The sequence below is a fragment of the Macrotis lagotis genome, chromosome 5 (assembly GCF_037893015.1).
Source record: "Macrotis lagotis isolate mMagLag1 chromosome 5, bilby.v1.9.chrom.fasta, whole genome shotgun sequence".
Classification (NCBI taxonomy): Eukaryota; Metazoa; Chordata; class Mammalia; order Peramelemorphia; family Peramelidae; genus Macrotis; species Macrotis lagotis.
In genome coordinates, this window is record NC_133662.1 from 196,462,458 (window position 1) to 196,486,826 (window position 24,369).

At 38.0% G+C, this 24,369-nt stretch overlaps 1 protein-coding gene across 7 annotated transcripts in view; it reads left to right on the forward strand.

Annotated features, from left to right (window-relative positions):
- Window positions 1–17,197: 17,197 nt before the first annotated feature.
- Window positions 17,198–24,369, forward strand: part of PTBP2 (polypyrimidine tract binding protein 2) — a 119,357-nt gene continuing 112,185 nt past the window's right edge. For 4 of the 7 annotated variants that reach the window (XM_074188235.1, XM_074188230.1, XM_074188231.1 and 1 more), the window contains exons 1-2: window positions 17,199–17,311; window positions 18,548–18,578. In XM_074188235.1, the coding sequence (XP_074044336.1) occupies window positions 17,304–17,311; window positions 18,548–18,578 (39 nt within the window). In that variant the 5' untranslated portion in view covers window positions 17,199–17,303. Of the gene's footprint in view, window positions 17,312–18,547; window positions 18,579–24,369 lie in introns of all 7 variants that reach the window. The other 3 variants (XM_074188233.1, XM_074188234.1, XM_074188229.1) reach the window with 1 other exon arrangement.

The following is a 24,369-nucleotide window of genomic DNA, read 5'->3' on the forward strand; positions in this document are numbered from 1 at the left end:
TGATAATCATGAGAGATGGGAAAAGCCTAGAAAGACTTGTATGAATTGATGCTGAATGAGATGAGCAGAATCAGAAGAACATTATACACCTTAATACAACATAGGGTGATGATCAACCTTGATTGACTTGCTTACTCCAACAGTGCAATAATCAGGGACAATTTTAGGGGATCTGTGATATAAAATCCCATCTGTATCCAGAGAAGAAACTGTGGAACTTACAAGAAGACTGAAGATTATTATCTCTAATTTTTAAAAGTTATTTTATATATTATTTAATTTTGCTATCCCTAATGTTTTCTTCCTTCCTTTTGGATTTGTTTCTTCTCTCAACAGATTCAATTTTATCCATGCATATCATGGAAGCAATTGTAAAGACTATATTAGATAACCTTCTGTTGGGGTAAGAGGGGGGAAGGGAGGGAGGGGAAAAAATTCAAAATCTTGCAAAAAAAAGTGTTTGGTAGAAGCTACCATTGTATGTAATTGAAAAACATATAAAATATTTATATAATTTTAAAAAATGAATGTTAAAATTTTTTGATATGTAATGGGGAAAACTAAAATACTTTAAAAATAAAATTTTAAAATAAAAGAAGAATATGGATGCTATGCTGTTTGGTGTATATATGTTTTGAATTGATAATAATTTCATTGTCTATTATATCTTTTAGCAAGATGAAGCATACCTGCTTATCTCCTTTAATTATATCTATTTTTGCTTTTCACTTTTGCTTTGACTGAGATCATAATTGCTATTTCTGCCTTTTTTTTATTACTTTACCTGAAACATAATAGATTCTGCTCCAGTCATTTATTTTAACTTTGTGTGTGTGTGTGTGTGTGTGTGTGTGTGTGTGTGTGTGTGTGTGTCTGTTATAAGTATGTTTCTAGTAAATAAATTGGTGATTTGTAATCCATCCTGTTGTTTCTATTTGATGGGTAAATTCATTCCATTTACATTCAGTTATAATTACTATGTATTAGAATTTTTCCTATGAGAAACTGTGACCCAAAATTTAGTATAGACAATGGAGTTGCCAAACAGCCCCCTGTCCTGTGCCTAATGCTAGTACAGGAGTCTTCTGTAATCTCTGATCACTTCTCTGACTTCTTTCTAGCTTTTGCTTGAGAGTTCCCAAAGTTGCTGCCACTGTTCTAGTGCCTCTAGGGTTCATGGATGATGTTGCTGCCATGTGGATTCTGTGACCAATCCCCACCTCAGTGTCACAGACCTCTTCCTTCTGACTTCCCAAGTTGTCTTTAGCTGGGGAAATGTCTCACTCAAACTTTTTATTGACTGCCACTCCAGAATTTAATTTGAAGGGTTATTTTAAAGTTGTTTGAAGGGAAATCATGAAGAATCTTAGTTGCTTCATCTACCCTGCCATCTTAGCTCCCCCCTTGGAGATCAAATAGATATCAGGATTTTCACTGGTTGGTAGAAATGACTAGTATGAACCTTAAAGGAAGATAAGTTACTGAGTGATGAATGAAGGAGTACTTAGAAGTAGCAATATAGAGCAAAGAGAATTCCTACTTTCCCTCCTTGACCAAAAACTGAGGAGAATAGGTAAAGTTGCAGTCAGGATTAGAAAGGGTGGCCAGGGAAACTGTGTCATTAGGGAAAATAAATATTCCAATAGGAGATAATAGGTGGAAGGAGTAAGAAAGGAACAGATTTAAGAGGAAGGTAATTTTGTTGCCCATGGAACAGGTATTCCAGAGAACACAGTGGAAGGGCTGGGCTAAGTTACAATGAAACTTTGGGTTGGGAGAGTTGAGGAGGAAGGGAATGACAAATGAAGTGGTGGAAGTGTGAAATGGGATTTGGACTAAGATCTACAGCAGTTCAGAGTCACTGTAATATGAAGGGCATGATCAGGTGTAAGAATATTCATTATTAATTGGAGAGTGCCACTTTTTTTCTCTCAAAGAACAGGATCAGCAGGAGAGGAGAGATTTGCTCTGGAAGTTCTTCACATTCCTATTGGGAGATGAGGCTGACAGCAGGAGGGGAAAGTTGTTTCGTTTTGGTACAGGTGGAAATGGTTGCTTTGAGATATAGGGAAGATGCCTAGCCTGGTCTTTAGCAGTCTTTCTTCGTGGGCACTTTAATGCATCCTTGATCTGAGGTCTTTCCACCTAAAATGCAAGTCTAACTATGTCACCCCCACTCAGTAAACTTCAGTGGCTCTCTGTAGCCTCCTGCATCAAATCCAGAATCCTCTTCTGTATTCAAAACCCTTCATTGCCTAGCTTCTTCCTATCTTCTTGTTATAGTTTACTCCTTCCTAATCATATACTCTAAGAGCCAATGACACTATCCTCCTGACTGTTCCATGAACTAGATATTCCATTTCCCTGGGTATTTTCTCTGATTGCTCCCATGCTTGGAACTCTCTCTTTGATCGTCTCCACCCACTGACATTCTTTGACTTTCATTAAATCTCAACTAAGATCCCATCTATTCTAAAGAAAGCCTTTCCTAATCTCTTTTTAATTCTAGTGCCTTCCCTTTGTTAATAATTTTCTATTTATCCTTTATCTAGCTTATTTGTTTATATATATATATATATTTTTTTAGGTTTTTGCAAGGCAAAAGGGGTTAGGTGGCTTGCCCAAGGCCACAGGGATAGGTAATTATTAAGTGTCTGAGACCGGATTTGAACCCAGGTACCCCTGACTCCAAGGCCAGTGCTTTATCCACTATACCACCTAGCTGCCCCTTATATTTGTTTTTCTTTGAGAATATTTATTTTATTTGTTTATTTGTTTTCTTTGAGAATAAGAACTGTCTTTTACGTCTTTTTGTATTCCCTGGAATTTATGTCTGAAACATAGTATGCATTTATTAAATATCTACTGCTTATTGATTGATTGGTACCCACAATGCCTAGTATAGGGCCTGGAAGATAGTAATTAAGAATTTTTTTTGACAGAGAGGAGACCAAAAATTCAGAAAGAGTCAATCAGAGCAACATTTGTACTATTACGTTCAATTTAATCTATATAGTGCATATGCAATTTCATGGAAAATTTCCATTTTAAGTTAATATTTATTGATCATTAATATTTTATAGTTCATGAGAAAAATCAAAATTAAAAATACTTGCTGATTCAGCTAATTTTTTCTTTGGGTAAACTGAATTTTCTTGAGTGATTATTATGGATTATTATGGAATCTCTTTTCAATCTAGACACTGTGCTGGAGAGATCATTTACTATGATGAATGCAACCTATTTTGGTGAGTCATGTCTCCTTGCTAATCTGGTGGAAATGATTACTAAGTGGATGTCAGGAATTTTTGGAAGGAATCAAAGCATTTACTAAAGCTTCTCCCTCACTGAGTATCTTCAAGAAAAGTCTAGATGGTCTCATATCACAGTTGTAGAAAGGATTCTTGGTTGAAGTAGATGGACTCTGAAGGTCCTTACAACTATCTTTAAGATTCTATAATTCTGTAAAGTTCTTCAGGTCATAAGGCAAATTCTATGAGTGAGTTTTGGAGGAATCAACAATTATCATTATCATTATTATTATCTTAATTAAAGGGATAAGTTGTTGTATTTCACTATTCATAAATTTATTAACCTAATTTTTATGGGAATTAATATCATGGTCTGTTTTTCTTTTCTGAAAGAACAGCTATGATAGTCAACCATGAGTCATCATCATCATTGGGTAGTTTTATATTTTCTCATTGCAACCAGTGATTATGACAATTTTGCTTTGAAAGTAAAATGCTAAAAGAGAAAATATTACCATTTGTTACACAACAGTGGTTAACTGTTTGAATTTTTCTTCTTTTAAAAACACTTAAATATAGCATAATTCTTAGTATGCTGAGTCATAATTTGTATTATATATCTTTAGGTCAGATTGTTTTCCAAATAGGACACAGAAAAGTTTTGATAGTAGGGAAAGAGAAAGAAAGGGTTGAAGCAGAGGGTATTCCTTGCAGAGAATGGGTCAAAGCTGGGTTTACCAGTTTTAAGTAGTTAAGGGATGTTATTAGGCTCCTTGACCCCTATAGGGAGGGGCATCAAGAAGTGGGAAAAAGGTCTAAGTGGAGAAGTGGGAGAGGGATAAAGACAAAGTTATCCCACTTCACAATTTTTGCCTACAGCCTTCTCCTTTCAAGTGCAGTACAGTAACTCAAACTCCAAGGCTAATAGAGTTGCCTAATAGAGGTCCTTAGGGGACTTATTTAATGAATAGATAAGAATTATTCATAATTAGCATATCAATTGTTTGTATGTAAATGATGCTTCTGAAGTACTTGAGGGTATTGGAGGTGCTTGAAATCAGTTTGTTGTCTTAATTATTTTAAATAACATTCCTCATACAAACTTATTTATATTATTAGTTTGCAGTTTGGGGGAATAATTTGATCAGCAAGGGTAAACTTTTCTGCCTGGTTAAGTTCAGTTCCAGAAATGTCATAAATTTTTAGTTCAGACATATTCTTAATTAGTGGAGACCCTAACTACTCAGGTTTCAATGAAGCTTTCTTTTTGAATATACTAGAAGACACTGGGAAGAGTGCTTATGTGTGACAAGAAGAGAAGACTAAGAAAATGTCTTCCAGTTCTAAAACCCCTGTGTTGGAAAATGCCATCCACATCCAGAGAAAGAAATATGGAATCTGAATACAGATCAAAACACTATATTTTTTCAGGGGCAGGTAGGTGGTTTAGTGGGTAGAGCACAAGCCCTGTAATCAGGAGGTCTTAAGTTCAAATCAGCTTCAGACACTTAATACTTCCTTAGCTGTGTGACCTTGGGCAAGTCACTTAACCCTGTAGTCTTGCAAAAAAAAATCAAACCAAAACATATACCATTTCCATTTTTTTTAAAATTTGTTTTCTGTTTTTTCCTTTTGATAGTTTTTTTTTCCCTTTTCTGATTCTTCTTTTACAGCATTACTAGCATATGTGTAGCACAGTTGTACATGTATAACCAATATCAGATTACTTGCTATCCTAGGATGGGGGGGAAGATTGGGAGGGAGAAAACTTTACAAAAATTAATGTTTAAAATTCTCTTTACATATAACTGGAAAAAATAATTTTTTTTTCAAAAAAGAAAATCTCCTCATAAGCTAGACCATCAAAGCACAAGTTCTCATGAGCCTTCCCAACTGGAAAAGCAATGGATTTATTTTACGTCTGCCATCCAAGGAGTAGCCTTTTAGAAAAGCTCATAGTCAAAGGGCTGGGTATCAGGTAATTCAATTCAATTCAACTCAGTTCACCAGACATTTATGATGAAGTGACTTCTGTGATCAAGGAAGGCACTATGCTTCTGACCCCCTCCCATCATAGTAACTTATGGAATGTTTTACTAAGGGCTCAAGGGGCTATGATAGTTGAGTTGAGTACTCCCCCAAGGTATCACAAATTGTTAACAAATTAAGATGATTTAGTGTACATATTGATCAATGTTTCTATACCCCACTCCCTGAAGCAATTAAAAAAATTTTAATTAGATTTATGTTTAACTTTGTTCATTGGACCAGAGATCTAAAGTTAGAACAGAAGTTAGAGGTCATCTAGTCCAATCTACTCAATTCTCAGGAAACTTTAGCCCAGTGAGGTTAAGGGATTTGAACAAGGTCATACAGGTACATTGGATCATGACTTGAAAGCAAATATTCCAAATCCAAGTTCAATGCAATTGGTAAACATAACTGCTATGTAAAACATGATTTAAAATGTATAAATTGTGATGAAAATCTATGAAACTGGAAGTGTCCCCCATACACACACACACACCTACACCTACACATACTGTAGACACATACATTTCTGACACATTTCTAGTCTTAGATTATAAAATGATAGGATCATAGATGAAGAGCTGAAAGAAACCTCAGAGACCATCTAGTCTCTCATTTTATAGATTAAAAAAAACTGAGAACCATTCTCAAGATAAAAGTGAGAATATCTAAAGCTGTTCTCAAACCTGGATCTTATCAGACAAAATATTTAAGAACCCCAAAACCACAGAATCACTAGCACCATATTCTTAGTCCATGTTTAGAGACTGAACAGAAATGAACATAAGAATTCAGTTCTTTTCCTTCTTCTCAATCATCAAGAAGACATCTAACCTTTGGAGAATATTTAATAGAAGAAAAATCAAAGATGTCTTCATCTCTTCCAATTACTCTTCTACCAGCACATTACAGTCATTCACTGTCATGCATTTTCTGCCTTAGGTGACCCCAGGGCAATCTCTTCCAAAAATAGAACTAGGAGGAGCTTAGAAATTCATGATTCAGATATGTCCATGACAAACCTGACCTTAAAGTCTCATCACAGCTGGTTCAATTGCTGTGTTTTGGGGATGTCCTCATCTTCCCTAAGTATGCAGTCTCTCTCAGACTAGGGATGTGATGACAGTTTTGCCCTATGGCTCACTGACTCACTCCTCTCCTCACTCTCCATATATACACGTTGAAATCATCTTCACACTGATCTCACTAACTGTCCTTCACCACTGCCCTCCATAATATAGAAAATCCCTTTCTTGTAAAACTGATTTTCTAATAATACTACAATTCTTTCTGTCTCTATCTCTTGTCTGTCTCTGACTCTTCTTTCTGCCTGTCTGTTTCTCTGTCTCTCCTTTTCTCCTGTGAAAGCAATAATGCTTTCTCATAACTATATTGTGATAGAAGATTAAATTCCTTAAAACACTAGGCTTCAAATTAGGTAACTTTGCCTCAATAGTTAGAAATTAAGCCCTTCCCCCCACCAAAGCCCCTTCCTTGGTGTTCTAGGATAATAATGCTCAGAATGAGACCATCCTCCCAAGAAGAGGCAAGAGAAGAAGTTAGGAAGAGATTCAAAAATGATAATCTTTGTATATCATTTTTGGTTAGAGATGTGCAAATTACTAGGCATAGGCCATTAAGGAATTTTCCCATTTCTCATATGGGATAAGAATCTGTTAATTTTCCTGTTTTCTTTGAGGGAGGGGAAAGTTTTTACAAGGCAATGGGGTCAAGTGACTTGCTCAAGGTCACATGCTAGGTAATTATTAAGTGTCTAAGATCAAATTTGATATCAGGTCCTCCTGACTCCAAGGTTGGCACTCTCACCACTACAACACCTAGCTTCCCTTTCCTAGTTTCTCTGTGACCAGCATGACATGGTCTCCTTATATAGATTTTATTTGGTAAATCTTAGAGAATAAAACCTTGTTTAATCTATATTTTTCTGCTATGCTTGTTTTAACCCTATGTTTTAAGGTTCTTACAATTTTAGGGTTCACACTCCTACTCTTCTTTTTTTTCTCTCCTTTCCTGTTTTCTTCTTTTTTTCTTGTTTCTTTCCTTGCCCCCTCCCCCTCTCCCTTCTCTGACCATCACCAGCCTGGTCTCTTATTTGGTCTCTAATCAATACCTGCCTTGCACCTGCGATATGAAGCTCTGAAAGAAGCCAGTGAAATTTCAGCTTTGTGTTCTCCCTCATTCTTTAATGACTACCCAGGTTCAACCAGGTAGAATGAGAAGTTCTGAATCTGTACACCCTACCTAAGAGGAAATGGATCAAGAGGAGCTGTCAAAGATAGAGCTTTGACTCTGTAACACAGATTTATCTCAGTCAGCACCCAAAATTAGGTTGTTTGTTCTCCCTGCTTGAAGTCACAAGTTGTTTGGTTGACTTGGGGTCGACAAACATGGCTTCATCCTAAGAAAACAAAGATGCCATTCACATTCTCTGCAACCTTCTCTTAGGAGAGATACCCTGACTGCTTGCAGTACAGACATCTATGGAGAATTATATGGGAGTTTCCTGGATTGTAGAGACCTGATGCTTTGTGTCAGTGCAAGTCTCCTCATTCCCTTATCTCACTCCCCGTTTGTCAACAAAGAGACCAAATATTAGTGAAAAGTTAGAGGCAAGGCAGAGTGTCAAACACACGACTCCCAAGTGCAATCAAACCAGATTAAAATGTAACTTTACATTTTTAATGTTTTGTTGTTGTTGCTGTCCATTAGTTGTCTGACTCTTCATGACCCCATTTTGAATTTTCTTGGCAAAGGGACTGGAGTGGTTTTCACATTTCCTTCTCCAGCTCATTTTACAGATAAGGAAACTGAGACAAACAGGATTAAGTGACTTGCCCAGGGACATATAGTTAGTAAGTGTCTGATGCCGGATTTGAACCCCAAAAGAGGCTTCTTTCTAATCCCAAACCCAGTATCAGGTGTGACACCTAGCCCCCCCAACATAGTTTTACATATTTTTAAAAAATGTTATCTAACAAATATAATGCATATTGTATAATACATAGAAACAAATCAAAAAGAGAATGCAATTGTTATATAATATATAAAATAGTTAACAAAATACACAAAAAAGCATAGATAAAAGTAATTTAAGTAATATATGAACCCTTAGGCATCCTTACATTTAGTTTAGTGCCCCCCCCATTTCTATTTTAGTTTAAAATCTCTGGTATAGTGAATTGAATAAAGTGTTCACTTAAGAGCCAGGAAGAACTCAATTCCACTTCAGACAAGCACTTACCAGTCGTGTGATTCTGGACAAGTCACTTAATGGCTGAGTTTCATTCTCTTCATCTGTTAGTTTTGATAGCCTCTGAGGTCTCTTCTAGTTCCAAATCTGTGTCTATGACTAAATGTTCCTAGCAAGTTAAATAGATCAACTGATTGGAGGTTGAAGGGAAAACATCTACAATTACTGCAACTACTTCTTACTGCTCCTGGGTTTTTGCCACTTTACATCCCTTATTAGGGCAATAGAGTGTGGACCTGGTGCTAGGAAGACTGATCTTGAGTTCATATCTGGTCTCAGATTCTTAGTAACTGTGTGACTCTGGGCTAGTCATTTAACTTTGCCTCAGTTTTCTTTTTTTTGTTTGGTTTTTTTTTTTTGCAAGGGAAATGGGGTTAAGTGGCTTGCCCAAGGCCACATGGCTAGGTAATTATTAAGTGTCTGAGACCGGATTTGAACCCAGGTACTCCTGACTCCAAGGCCTGTGCTTTGTCCACTACGCCACCTAGCCGCTCCCTCAGTTTTCTTTCATGTAAAATGAGCCAGAGAAGGAGATGGCACTCCACTCCAGCATCTTTTCCAAGAAAACCTTAAATGGGATCACAAAGAGTCTGCCACAACTGAAGAACACTTTCCCAAACATGTTAAAAGGGGAAAATGAGAAAAAGTGTTGGATCGGTTTCATTGTTTCAGAGAAGGGTTATCAACTGGAAGTCACTTCCTTCTTTTCCTTATCTTTCTCTTTTTGCCTTCTCTAACAACACAGGATAATCCTATTTAATAGAAAAAGCCAGAAGGCAGTTCTACCCTGGGTCATCACTAATAAATAGATTCATCTTTTTAATTATCTTCATTCTCCACTCAGTGACCAAGCACAATATTTAAGGAAACTATCATAGGATCATAGGTTTATAACTGGAAAGGACCTACAAGGTTATCTATCTAGCCCAACTCCATTTTACAGATAAGGAATCAAGCTCAAAGAAACCATGTAACTTGCCCATGGTCACACAGCTATTAATATCTGAAGGGGAGGATTGCAACCCATCTTCCCAACTCAATTTCAGCATTTTGTATATATTGTTCTAAAGTTGCCTGAAGTTGCATTCATCAGGGAATTTTAGATGTTAACATATGCTTGGGTGTGCTACCTTATTAGATAAGAGATCTTAAGATTACAAATTTACTCTATTGAATCCAAACATTTTTTATAGTTTGTTGTTGTTTAGTTGTTTAAGAAATGACTGGTACTGCTTTTCCCTCTCCTGCCTGAAGAGTAAATTAAACTGTGTTTTGCTTGCTATTCCAAGAAGTTTGTTCACTATTTCTTTCCTCAGCTGCTTTTTATTACTCAGAATCAGTGTTAAATTCCACCCCCACCCCCCTTTTAGGCTGAAACAAAAGGAACAAACTTGGAATAAGTAGTAATTATTTGTCCTATCTCAATACCTCATTTTTATTTATCTTCTTGTATTTTATCAGAGTGTTTTAATCCTGCTGTCTAGATTGGGATCATTGTAATTCTCTATTATAACTACCTAGGTTAATTTGGAAACTTGCTTAATTTCATTTTTTTTTAGGTTTTTTTTTTTTTTGCAAGGAAAATGGGGTTAAGTGGCTTGCCCAAGGCCACGCAGCTAGGTAAGTATTTAGTGTCTGAAACCGAATTTGAACCCAGGTACTCCTGACTCCAAGGCTGGTGCTTTATCCACTACACCACCTAGCTGCCCCTTAATTTCATTTTAATATCTCTAATTACACTTGTTTTCTTGGTAAAGATTGCTCTGGTCTCTGAAAAACTAAAGTTGAGTATTATTCACTGAAGGAAAAGTAGACTAGTGAACCAAGAACAAATTGCAACAAAGTGCAAATGAGGAATTATGCAAAAGAAGTATGGAGAATATCTTCAGGGAAATTTGTGATCATCTAAGAATCCTAATCAGTTATGTAGCAAGAATGGTTATAACCAACAGACAGATTTCATGCTCCAAGTTTCTTCACATAGTGACTTGAGGAAGGTCCTTAAACTGATGGGTGGAACCCACATGGTAAGTTTATGGTGGGCAAAAATTGGGAATTTCACTAGAGACAGTACCCACATCAATGAAATCACATCAGTTAAAGATTATTTCCAATACATTTTAGTGGAAAGAGGGTTGAATCTTTGAGATAAAAGACATAGATTCTACTGCTACTATGACCATGGGCAAATCACTTCCTCAGTTTCCCATTTTTAAATGAAAGCATTGTACTAGGAAATCTCTAACTCTAAATGCTATGATTCTAAGTTCATTTTCTCCAAAAGAGAAGCCAATCTGTGCACTGTGCAATTATAATAGCATAGTGAGAAGTAGATGACCTGGTGGGTGCTTATTTTGACCTCATAAAAGACTTTTCTGCTTTCAAGCTCTGAATGGTTGTTTAAGCTATTGTAGATCAAATAAACAAATAGCAGTGCTGAGGAATAACAAAGCAACTGGTGTTGGAATCTGAAATGTTTTGTTTACATACTAAAGATATAGTAACTCAAAGTCTGCTGGTCCTGATAACATGCAAACTACTATATGTAAATAAGTTGTATACAAAATAAATTAGAAATAATCATTGAAAGAAAGGTACTAGAATTATGGGGAATCAGGAAAGACTTCCTATAGATCAGGGATTACAATCCCCCCCACACAAATGGATCCTTGCAGGCAGCATATTGACTTGGAAAACTTCAAATTAACATTTACTGTGTTGTATTTTTATTGCTAAATATTTCCCAATTACATTTTAATCTGGTTCTGCAGTACTTGGAAGCTTTACTTGACCCTTATTTCCCCATCTTTGAGTTTGATATTTCTGCTATAGAAGATTTTTTAGAATTTTGAACTGGAACTTACTTGAAGGAAACCAGGGAATCCAGGAAAGAAAGATTAGGAGGGAGAATTTTCCAGGAAGGGGGCACAAGCAGTAAAAATGCCCAAGTTAGACAAGGAAATTAGTCAATGGATCAAAGAGTATATTGTGGGATATAAGGTACAAGGAGACTGGAAAGGTGGGTAAAGTTCTAACTTTTGAAGGAATTTCAACATCAAACAAAAAAAGATTTTATGATTGATCCTGGAGGTGATAAAAAGTCACTGGATTTTTAATGAATAAATTATGACTCTAGATCATGGGTTAGACTGTAGTATACTGAAACATCTTATTTGTGAGAGAAAGGGGGTGCTACCCATTCTTGCATTTAATCTTCTTTGCTCTAGAAATAATTATTTTCACTTACCTGGTACCTTTACCCTGCTATTTCTCTGGAACTATCAATATCCTGAATCTTCCTTATTGGAAAATTCTAACTCCCTAGCTAATTGGCATCTTCCTGACTGGGACTTCAAAGTCATAGAAACTTTGGGAAATTAATTAGATGATTCCAAGTAAGAATTTATCCGTTCTTATAAAATATCTGGCCCCTCTTCTATATCAAAAAGCCTAACCTACCCTATAAAATAGGACTGACCCAGGTATAACTACAATGTACTGGGAAGGAATGACAAGATCTTAGTGTAATTTGAGTAACCTATCTTGGAGGCATTTCTAATCAAAATGATGCTGTGGAAATGCTGAGCAAACAGTAAATAGTTCATTAAACTTGTATTTTTCCATGTTGTCTTTCTCCCTATAAAACCCATCTTGTGTAATGTTATTTTTTTTTGTTACATCTCTGGAAAACTTGTTTTGTGCTTCTCCTTGAGCTCATATAGATAATTTTCACATACTCTTTATCTGATCAAAAGCTTCCTCATATTATGGACCCCGTTTCCTGTACATTAAGTCAAAGTTATCATGCCCTAGACAGGGATCTGAATCATCTGGCCCCTGGAGGTACACAATGTTGAGATAACAAAATATTATACAAATAATGAGCAAACTATCTTTGATTATTTCTGATGTGATTCCTCAAACTGCACTTGCACATTAGGTATCCTTCCCCATGCTCTTCCTAATCTCTCTGAGTTTACCCCCTTGCTTGATTTACCCTTTAAAAATTTTTCCCTAACCCCTCCCAAGTTGTTAATTCCTAGAACTCAGCCAGTTTGAAGAAAAGTAAATAAATTTATTGGTCCCTCATAACTCTGGGTCACTGGGTTTTCATGAATTTTAAGTAGTTTTGGCATCTCTAAAGTTTACATCACACACTGAGCATTATTTGAAAAAGAACAAATATATATGTTCATATATAAGTATATACACATAATATGTTAGATACATATTTGAATATGTTTACATATATATCAAATGAAGAGGCTGAAAAACAACTGTTTAAAGCTCATCCTTCTTAAATGGCAATAATTGATGCACATATTTAATTAAAATTTAAAATTTATTATACGATAGCTTTAAAAGGATTCACCCACTAAGTATTTTTATTTGAGTGCTTTTATCATTCCCTCTTTACCTAGCTGGAAGGGTATATTTTAGAGATGCACTGAGGGACAGAGAGATTTGCCAAGAGTCAAATAGCTAATAATCATCTCTAGGTGAGATTTGAACCCAAGTTTTCCAGGTTCCAAAGTCAGCATTCTATATACCATTCGAAATTGCCTCTAGTTCCATTGAAGCTAATAGAGGAGGAGCCATGAATAAGATTATAACCTTCTGACTTTTAAGGCAGAACATTATCAACAAGATCCCATTTCCTATTTTTGGTAGTATAAATATTTGACCCCATTTTAACTTGACACTCACTGGAATTTAGATTTAATCATTTCCCACATAAGTGTAAATCTCTCCAAAAGGTCAAAGAGTTTACTTTTTTCAGAAGGAAAGAACAAATCCTGTATCTGAAAAAGAACATGAGGCTGAAAGGTATAGTGCATTGACCTTCAAAACTACTGATGATCACGTTGCTTGGTTAGGAAACCATTCACACATGATCTCATGGTCACAGATGGATTACTGTATAATGCTGAGATTATAATATTTGACTTATCTCTGACTCTTATCAAAGACCTTTTGAGCTGGAAGGAAACAATGACTACTTCATGAAACTTTTTGAACTATTTGCTGAACATGTGTTGCTCCAATTGTTCTAAGTGACAGTATCAGAATATGTGTATCTAAATAGCTGCAATAATAGTTTTGATTCCATAAAGTGCTTTAAAGTTTGCAAAATTCTTCAAATATCTGATGTGATTTCATCCTAACAATTCCAGGAGGTAGGTAGTACAGAAATTATTATGCCAAGTAAAGATGAAGAAACAACCTGAGAGAGGGCAAACTATTAGTTCATCCCCATATAACTGGTAAGAGTGTCTGAGGTGGAATTTGAACCCAGGTCTTCCTGACAATTCATTAAGCCTCTCATTTATATTAGAGTTTTAAGATCATAAGATAATAGATTCAGAGTTGGAAGGGACCTTGGAGACTAATGAATGAGTTAACATTGTACAGCTTTGGTAAACCTTAAAAGGCTAATATTATTTGGATCTAGTCCAAGTTCTTTGATGCCAGTATCCTTTCCAAACCCAGTGCTCTTTTTAGCACACCATTCTTCATGACCCTGTAAGGTAGCAATTTTGAATTCTATTACTCCATTTTTATAAACAAGGAAACTGAATCTTGAGCAACTTGTCCCAGGTTATTCAACAAGCAAATGTCAGAGCTCTGATGGTTATGTTATATATCATGTTTCCTTTAGTGAATATATATATATGTATATACGATCTCATATTTTTCTCCTCTTATTTTTATTGCTCACTTGTTTTTCTGCTTGGTAAAAAGACCCTACATACCATGTATGACCATGTCATCTACCCTATTTTGGAAATTTCAATGGCTCTGTTACTACTGTTTGGATTTGAATTCCTTAACAACTAGCCCCTTTTAAACTTTCTAGTCTTCTTACATCATGCTTCCTTCTATATACTATATAATGCAGGTCTCCTTATATTTCTCAAACATGGCCTTCCATCTCCAATCTTGTGGAATTTTCCCTGGATGTCTTCCAAGTTTGAAATTCTCCCCCTCCTCATCTCCATCCGCTGGCTTCTTTCAGCCCCGGCTAAAACCTCACTTCTGCAAGAAGCCTTTTTTGATCCCCTTTATTGCTAGCATCTTACCTCTTAGATTGTCTCTGTTTTAGGTGCACATGGCTCTTGAGACCAAGGACTGTCTTTTGCCTCTCTTTGTCATACCAGGATAGCATAGATTCCAGCATTACTTAATAAATACTTATTAGGCAAGGAGGTGGCACAGTGAGCTTTGGATCTGGAATCAGGAAGACCTGAGTTCAAGTGTGGATTCAGGCAACTGTGTGATCCCAGGTAAGTTTCTTAACCCTGGTCTGCCTAGCTTTATTCAACTGTAAAATGGGAATAATAGCACCATCATACTTCTTCCCCTAGGGGTTGTTACAAGGATCAAGTGAAATTATATTTGTAAAATGGTTAGCACAATGCCTGTCCTGTGCTTTTAAAAAAAATGCTCCTTTCCTTTATTATTGACTTAACATCATACTGATTATAGAAGTATTTGTATATAGAAATGGGGTTGTCCTTTCAAGAGTGAATAGAGGATAAAATTAAGATTCAATCAATTAAATTAATCCATACTTATTAAGAAGCAATGGGGGAGCCAAACATGAGGCATGGCCTCTGCCCACCAAGAACCCACAATCTAGTTATTAAAATTAAAAACCCAAAATAACAAAAAATAACAGCATAATTAACTGCCAAGTGGTTAGATAGATGTTATTTGATTAATAGTTCAATTTAAATCAACAGACCTTTGTGAAACAACTTTTATTTGTTTAAAAATGGCAGTGCATGTATTGGAGAAGTAGCTTCTGACTGGGTTAACCAGAGGTTTCAGAGTTGGGTTTTTTTTTTTTGAGTTGAACCTTAAGGGTTGCTAAGTATTGATGTTCAAAAGTTTTTTTAAAACCTTTGATCATTTGTTAAGTTTCCTCAATAGTTCATAATGTAAGGTTGGTGTTTAGAAGAAATACAGGATGTAATTTTAAAACAACTGATGAGTCTTGGGTGATCATTTCTGTCCTCTTCTGAGGGTTTATGTACCATACTTTTTAGCTCTTTTGACCATTATCATCATCCCCTTAGACTGGAATCCTTTTACTCTTCTTTATCTTTTGACATGCCTATCTCCCTTCAAAGGAGTAGATCAAGTGCCATACTGTAAAAGAGGTCTTTCCTGACACCCCCTTTCTTCTCCTCTGGTTGTTAGTACCTTTTCACACCCTTTAAATACTTTATATTTATTTTATTATTTATTTGAATTCTTTTCCCCTCAAGAAAAATGTTAAGTAGTTTAAGGTAAAGAATAATTTTGTTTTCATCTTTGTAATTATACACCATGTCTTGAGCACACTATCTAGAAAATAGTTGACCTGAACAGACTCATGTACTGTATAAATGTCCTTTTACTTAAGAGCATTCTGGATGATAGTGGTTATAAAGGTTTCAGGTATATACTGTTTATCTGCCGGGGTCAGAAAAGCCTGGACCCTTCCATCCTTGTTCTCAGCTAAGATGATGTTATAAAACACATTAGTCTTGTTCTGGGTTGTCCTGAGCCACCAAGTTCTGGAAATTACATCTTACTATGTTGTAGATCTGAATAATGGGTTAATGGGCTTATTGATTGATTGGAATGCTCCAGAAGGGAATGGATGTAGCAATGCAGAGGGAAGCTAGGCAGTGACCTTCCTACCACTGTGCAGTATGGAGGGTAAATCCATGGGTTTTTTTTTTCCCTTTAAGAGGACAGCGAGCTCAATGAGTCGACAGTGAGACATAGGAGCCAAAACAGCTAATGTGATCCCCGGGCTGCTCTCGGAGAGGTCGTCCTGTCAGGAGAATGGGAGGGGACAAGCGTGCTGTATTTTGCTGTGTTCAGCCCACATCTGGAGTATTGTGTTGGGTTCTGTGTGCCACAATTTAGGAAGCACAATGAAATGACATGACAAGCTGGCTGTGTTCCAGAGGATGACTAGTATAATGAGGAGGCTGGAGACGGTGCCCTGGAAGGAGAGGAGGAACTAGGGCTGTTCAGCCCGGGGCAGAGGGGATTTTGGGGGGCTGCATAGCTGTCTTTGAGTATCTGCAAGGCTTTGCTGCGGATGAGGGTCGAGGAGAGCAGGGAATGGGAGTTTTGGGGAGAAGGCAGGTGTAAGCTAGATCTCAGGCCATAGCAGGTCTTTAATACGTGTTTCTCGACTCCGTGGTAAAATGGGCTGCATTTTGCAAGGTTTGGGGGCTTCCAGAGCGGGTGAGAGGGGCGGCGGAGTCAGGAGGCCCCGAATTCAAATCCCAACGCCAGCTGCGTGACCTTGGCCAAGTCACTTCACCCCGTTACTCCGCAAAGACAAAGCGGGAAAGCTCTTGTTTCAAAGAAAAGAAAGGAGGGCGCCTGGGGGCTGGCCTGGGGGCTGGCCTGGGCCTCGCTTTCCCCCTGCCCCACGGGCCCGCACTAAGGCTTCCCGCCCGACTGGCGTGCCCGGCGGCGGGGCGCCCCGCGTGTGCCCGGCCCGGCGCGCGGCGCCCACTCCCCACCCCCCACCCCGGCCGCGGAGCCGCCGCGCCCCCGCCCCCGCCCCGCCGCCGGCCCGCCGCGCTCCGCTCGGCTCTTTCCGCCGCCGCCTCTCGCCGGCCCGTGCGCTCCGGCACCTTCGGCAATTTCCGCCGGGCCGCGGCCGCCATTTTCTCGCTGCTGGTGTGTGTCGCCGGCTGCGCCGCTCGGTCCTGCTCAGCGGAGCTTTGTCCGGTTCGGCAATGGACGGGTACGTAGGCCGGCCGGCGCGGCCCCGGCGGCGGGGGCCCGGGGGGCCCGCGGGGTCCGGGGCCCCTCCCCCCCCGGCTGCCGTTGGCCGCCCCCCGCCTCACGGCACACCCCCCCCTCCCCTCCCCCTCCGCGGGGCGCGCCGGGGGGCGCCGGGCCAGGCCGGGCCGGGCCGGGGCCGGGGCCGGGCGGGAGGGCCGGGCCCGGGCCGCGGTGGGGGCGGGGGCGCGGCCCGCCATGGCCGGGCCCACCCTGCGCGGGCCGCGGAGGGGGAGGGGAGGGCAGGCGCCGGCCGCCTTTGTTTTCGGCGGGGCCGCCGGGGCGGGGGCTGGGGGAGGCCGCCCGAGGCCGGGCTTTCGTGGGGGCGCGGCCTGGGCCTGCGGGGCGCGGAGCGGAGCCCCCGAGCCCGGGTGCCGGCGCCCCGCTCCTGGTGCCCGCGCGGACCCCGGCCTGGGCCGCCGGCCCTGGGCCCCGGGGCCCGCCTTCCCCGCGGGGTCGGCGAAAGGCCTGGGAACCCGGGCGCCCACCTCTGGGGGGGGGGGGGGCGGCAAAGGAATTTCCTAAAGAAAAAGTTTGCTGGGATCGGGCCCTCGCAGTTATTTTTTGAGTTCCTCCGTAATGAGACGAAAGGCATTACCTTTAGAGCCCGGGAGGGACGTGAGGCCGCAGCCGGAGCCGGCCTGGGCTACAAATGCAGCAACTGAGGCCCGGAGACGATCGCCCCGCGCTCCTCCGGCCCTGCTACATTTTAATTTGGGAAAGCTGTTGGCTTTCTTCATCAACCAAAAGTTGTGTTTTAATAGCATTAGGTGTATGATTTGTTTTGCCCTCGTCTGAGTCCTTAAGTAAAACTTCTGGCTACTTTTTTTCTTAAGTAGATCCAGGGGCAGTGACCTCAGACACTTCATAATCACCCAGCCATTGCCTTGCCAAAAAACAAACAAACCGACAAAAAAAAATAAAGTAGAACCAGATAGATACTTTAGAAAACATCATTCAGTCTTTTCTTTGATGTCCCTTCTGGCTACTTTTTTAAAAGTGATCTCTTATCTAATAGACTAGATTTATAATTATTTGGGAAATAACTGTCCCTCCCCATTTACTCTCACCGCATTGTTGCCTGTGGAATAAAATTTTGAAACTCGTGTGAATTGTAAATTCGGCGTAGAAAGTTTAAAATGATGTTAATTCATGAAAGACTATCAAACTGTTAAAAACTTTAAATTTTCCTTTACAGCATTGTCACTGATGTTGCAGTTGGAGTGAAGGTAAGATGTGAACTTGGATGAAAATGATTCAAATTGAAAGACATTACTTTTCTTTCACAGGCAATTTTTATTTGATGATTTTAAGAACATAGTTTAACTACTCCTACCTGTGACAAAACTTCACTCAAAAGTTTTTATGTGGATGCCTAAAATATTTTTTTTGGAGAAGTTATAGAGTTTCATTTTTTGATCATTTTGTGAATTCATAGGTTAAGGATATATAACTGAGAAATTACAGAATTGGTTGATTTCAACAATTAATAACTCATTTGAAAGCACTTTTCCCCAGAATCCTAGGGTTAGTAAAGCAACTTGATGAAGAACTTGTAGTTCAGTACTCTCAAAACTTTTAACACTAGTATATGTCATGCTCAGTAAGCCAAGCACATTGAAAACAAGTTTAATTGACTTCTTTACAAAGAAGGAATAGGATGTTTTTTAAGGCACACAAAAAAGTTCAGAAGTAAACATTTGGATTTGAAGCTAACAGTTGATTGACTTTAAAAGGGAAGGTCAGTATTATTTGTTTAGTTTCTTTAAAGTGTTAAACTAAAAGAGGTTTGTACATTTAAAAACTTACTTAATAGTTGTTTAAATTTTAAAATGCTGACTTGCCAGGATGCCTGTGGTAGAAGCTGAGGTCAGGTGGATGTATCTCTTGAGTTGGGAATTCTGAACCGCAGCAGTGATAAAACCAATAGAATGTCTATCCAAAGAGAGAGGAACCTTCCTAGTTCAAGCAAGATAGGGAGACTTTCAAAGAAAATCTTTCTTATAGTTCAGGCAATTTTAGGTATCTGAGAAATAAACTTCATCCAGAAAAGAATTTAGAATCTTTGTATATGAACTCTAATGACAAACAAGGGCATAAATAATAACAAAAACATAAACCTTCTGTAGACCTTGTAATTTATTTTGAGGTTTTTGATAAGCAACAGTTTACTCTAGAATTGATTGAAAATATGAAATGAAAGGAAGGTGGATAACCATCTACCTATTTTACTCTTTAGTTCATTTGAATAGGAAGCTGACCTCAACTTCCTAGTCACGTGATTAGGGACAGGCTTCCAATAACAGCAACTTGGCAAAGTACTTATCAAAAAGAATGATTCCATCCCTTAGTAAATGGTTAAATTTTTTTAGTTTCAAGTCTTAAATTCTTCGATGGCAATATTTAAATCTTTACACACAAGGAATATAAATAGATACTGCAAGATCCAAATTTTTGTTATATATATATATCTCTTTTCATGATGATGCCATTGTGCCAAATGATATTGTAACCTTTGTAAAGATTATGGTCTGAGTCTTTGCCATCTCTGAGATTATCTTCAAGGGTAACAAATATTTCTATAAAGATAATTTGGTTTTTGGTAATAAACAAAAGTTTTTCAGAACTAAATCTTAATAAAATCAGTGATGACATACAGTAATTTTTTTTGGGTCTAAAGTGTGTTTATAAAATAATAATTTTCTTGTGAGGCATATTAACTAATTATTCCCCAAAGCATAAGATAGGAACTACACCTGTGATTTCATTGGTATTGGAAACTCCCAGGTGAGGAAAACTTGCATCAATGCAGGTTGTCATCTTTTGCAAATTAATATTCTTGGAGAATTGTCTTGAATCCTGGAAAGTTAAATGACAGGGTCACCCAAACAGTACATGTCAAAAATTGGATTTGATGTTCTGATACTGGCTTTGGAAATGGCAAAAGTTCTGTTACAGTGAACAAGCATCAGTGGAAGCATCTTTCACTGTGTTTACTTGAAGGGCAACATTTCATTATAAGCTATTTTAGATCTATATCTATATATCTATCCATCTACAAAAAATGTAAGGGGTACTAGGTGGTGCAGTGGATAGAGTATTGGAGTCAGGACACTAGCTGTGTGACCTTGGGCTAGTCACTTAATCCTGATTGTCTTGCCTCCAGGTTCATCTTTGGTTAGCTTGATGTGAATCAGGATTCATGTCTGGCCACTAAACCCAGAGAGATGACTGGAGGAAAAAGTGAGGCTGGTGACTTAGCATTGGCGTGTCACACACACCCCGCCCCCCCCATCCAATTCATATGCTTGTCATGGCATCACCTCCTCTGATGTCATGATCTTCCAGAATGAAGGACAAACATCATAAGCTATTTTATATCTAGTCTCATTGCATTATAGTTACACTTTTTATATGAGATTTATACAAAATATTTGAAACGAGTAATTATGAAAAGATTGACATTCATTGAAGTTTTTGGGGTGACATTAGCTCCTTTTTTTAAACTAATCTGAATGTTCTTTATGAGATTGCACTGAATTTAGAGGGAATAGATAAGATTTGGGAAAGAATTTGTTTGGAGAAGATACTAAGACATAAAGTTTACTAGAAGATGGAAATGTTCAAGTAAATCCTAAAATAGAACAAGTAGATTTACCTACTGTGAGAAATTAGATGTGACATATTTTAAAAAGGGGGAAAGTAAAATATAAAATAAGAAAAATCTTGGTGGAAAAAATAGAGTGAGCACTAAGGATGATAAAGCCCTATAAATCATGGGATTGGGAAGGATTAAGAAGGAGAAAGGGGAGCAGTAGGGATCTATAGAGGAGATTTGAGATTGGGACATTCATGATCAAAATGAGCCTTGAAGGAGATCATTCTTGCTGCTATTTCTAGGATAAATCAGAATAAGAGACCAGAGACTTGACAAGGAACAAGGTTTGGAAATTGGTTATGTTTTTGAGTATAGAGAATAAATGATGAAACTGAGTAAATAAAAAGGTTTTCATTTAGCTGGGCAGGAGTTATGGCTTTTAAATAAGGGAGGATAAAGTTGAGAGGGATCAAAGATGATTCTGGGAATTGAAATCTGGAGAATGAAGAAGTCAGTGGCTTTGCTGAAAGTAGAATGAATTAATGGATCCCATTTAGGACATATGAGGTGGCCATTAATTAACAAAGATGGGATTTAATCTTGGAGAAAGGGTAAGAAGAGATCAAGGTTGAAAAATCAAAGGATCATAGGTTTGAAGTAGTAAAAGACCCTAGAGGTTATCTAATCCAAATTCCTCAATTTATGCATGAAAAATATATAGAATATTAGACGAACCTAGATTTGAGATTTAAGGGGGTGGTCACAGCTATTAGAGAAAGAGAAGCTAAATGAATAGTCAAAGTAGTATGAGAAAAATGCTAAAACTGAAGCTATACTCGGCTTCTCATAATTACATTTTGTTGGAAAATTTACAAACAAAATATCAAAAATAATTTCTAATAGTTTTCACTGCAGGTTTTTGCCTTTGATAATAAAGATACTTTATAATTTAATTCTTTACAGGTGAAATGCATCTCAGTTCACAGCTGTGGAAAATTTGCCGAGATAGCTCTTTACATTTTTGTAGATTTGATCTAACCGTTGTGCCCTCTACTAGATGTTTTTTCTTTATATTGGTTGAGGGGAAGGTGGAGATATAGAATAAGAAAAAAATCTCTATGTTTATAGACTACAAATAGACTGAACTTCATCAAGACAGGTTTGTTTAATTTTTTAATTTTTTAAATTTCATTTATGGAGTAAAACTATTTGGGCTTTCATTTGTCATGCCACTGTTTTGCTGGTATGAAATGCTTACACATAAATTTATGGGCATATGAGAAAATCAGTATTTGGCAAATTCATGGTAATTTAATGATCCTATTCTTTACAATTCAGTAAAATTATTAAAAGTGCTGAGAATAAGCCTTCCTTTCATGAATAACTTAAATTCAACTTTTTCCCCAAAGAAAACCACTCATTATAGTTGCTGATGATTTCGAATGTTTATGGAATCTTTTTTGGCTATTTCTAAATTAATTTGCATTTGAGATGATTAAAATGGGAAATATGTCAAAGTTAAATCTGTTTTTTGTGCCTAATGATAAAATGAATAAGTGGACATTCCATGCAACATGCTCAGGCAAAGTTCTAGTGATACTTTACCTGTTTTTTTGGAGGGTAATATGTCATACTCCTATAGATATGCTTTTTTGCTTTCAGTTGCAGAAGTTTATATCCATCTGCTAAAAGTACCTTTCACATAACAAGTATTCTGCCCTCAGATACAAGTTAAGAGTGAAAGGAGTTAGGTTTCTTTGACAGCAAATTTGAAACTTGAAAACTACAAATGGACTAGTTCTCTTCCTAATCTTTTAGTGTTGGAGTGTTTGAGAATGATTACATTCAGGAAGCCAAATCAGAAATAAGTAGAATGCATGGTTAGAGTTGGTAATGAAGGTATGGAAGGCACTTGAACATTTTTAAAACTTTTTTTCAAGTTTAATTTTTTAGCTTCAGATCAAACTGGGATGGGTATCAGCCCTGTCTTACAGAGAAGGAAATAGATAATCTGTCCATGGTCACCCTGCTAAACTATTGAGAGGTAAAGTAGGGACTTCAACCCAAGTCTTGATTTTCAAGTACCTTCTGTACATTAACATCTCCTTGAGGAAAAGAAGTGTGGAATTTTTGGGGAAAAGATACAAATCAAGAGAATTCCAGGAAAAATTATGTAGGATTGTGAAGATGGGTAAAATACTGTGTTTTCCTACTTTTCACAGTACAAATGGAAACAGAAACTCAGGCCTTTAAGACCTCTTGTTGGAGAGGCAATTGACTGTCCATAGAATAACTCTGATGTTATCTAAATGACTTGGGATGAATTCTATTTCTTATAACTGGATATATTTGACAGATTAAAGCTTCCAGAATATACAAGGTAGGTACCAGAGGTGGGTCTCCTTGGGATTGCTGCCAGTAGCCTTCTTGGCAGATACAGTTGTTATCCGTATTTTCAGTGAGCTTTTAGGAGGAGAGAGCCAGTGAGAAATAGGCTATAGAAATTCACTTTAGAGATCTTTGGTACATGACTCTTCCTTAACTCAGAACAGGTCAGCTGTGGTGAATTAAGAATCAAAAATAATTCCTCACTTCCCAGAGTAGGAGAAAAAGGAATGGCAACTCTTGTAACACTCCTAGGAAGGCAAGCACTTCTCTGAACCTATCTGAGATTGTTCAGCTATATCCCAGATCACTGGACCATTATCAAATATTGCTTTGGCTGGTGGAGAAAGTTAAAGGAAATTAGATTATAGACCAATTAGCTACTTCATGGTGATAGTGAAGACTTTTTTAGAAAAGAACACAGAGAGAATAACATAGGGGAAGTGGAAGAGCTTAAAGAGATCCATGTGCTGCTGGCTTTTGCCATGCATTATGTTTGTAGAAACAATTTAGGGACTGCTCTCACTGTAGTTCTGGTTTTGCAGTAAGATGATGAGTAAATCGAGGTTTTTTTTGGCCTGTTCTCATGTCTGGGGTGTATTTATCCCTTTTTTTTTGCCAGGTAGAATCCTCAGATTGAAAGCTCAGCTCATCTACTCCATTGTGCATGAGACTTTTCCTCTTCCTCTTGACAGGGGCCAGCCCTCCTACCCCCCCCCCCCCATTTTGTTTTTATTTCATGGTTTGAATATATGCATGTCTGCCATTATAAAATGTAAACTAATTGATGGCAAGGAATAATTTGATCATTCAAGGCTGTTATTTTGAAGGATTTAAAAAAATTTTTTTAAGGCAATGGGGCAAGGGGACTTGCCCAAGATCACACAGCTAGGTAATTATTAAGTATTTAGGGTCAAATTTGAACTCAGGTCCTCCTGATTCCAGGGCTGGTGCTCTATGCACTGCCACCTAGCTGCCCCTCGAGGTCTTTATTAATAAAACAAGTAACTGCCAGGCACTGTCATAGGTTTTGGAGA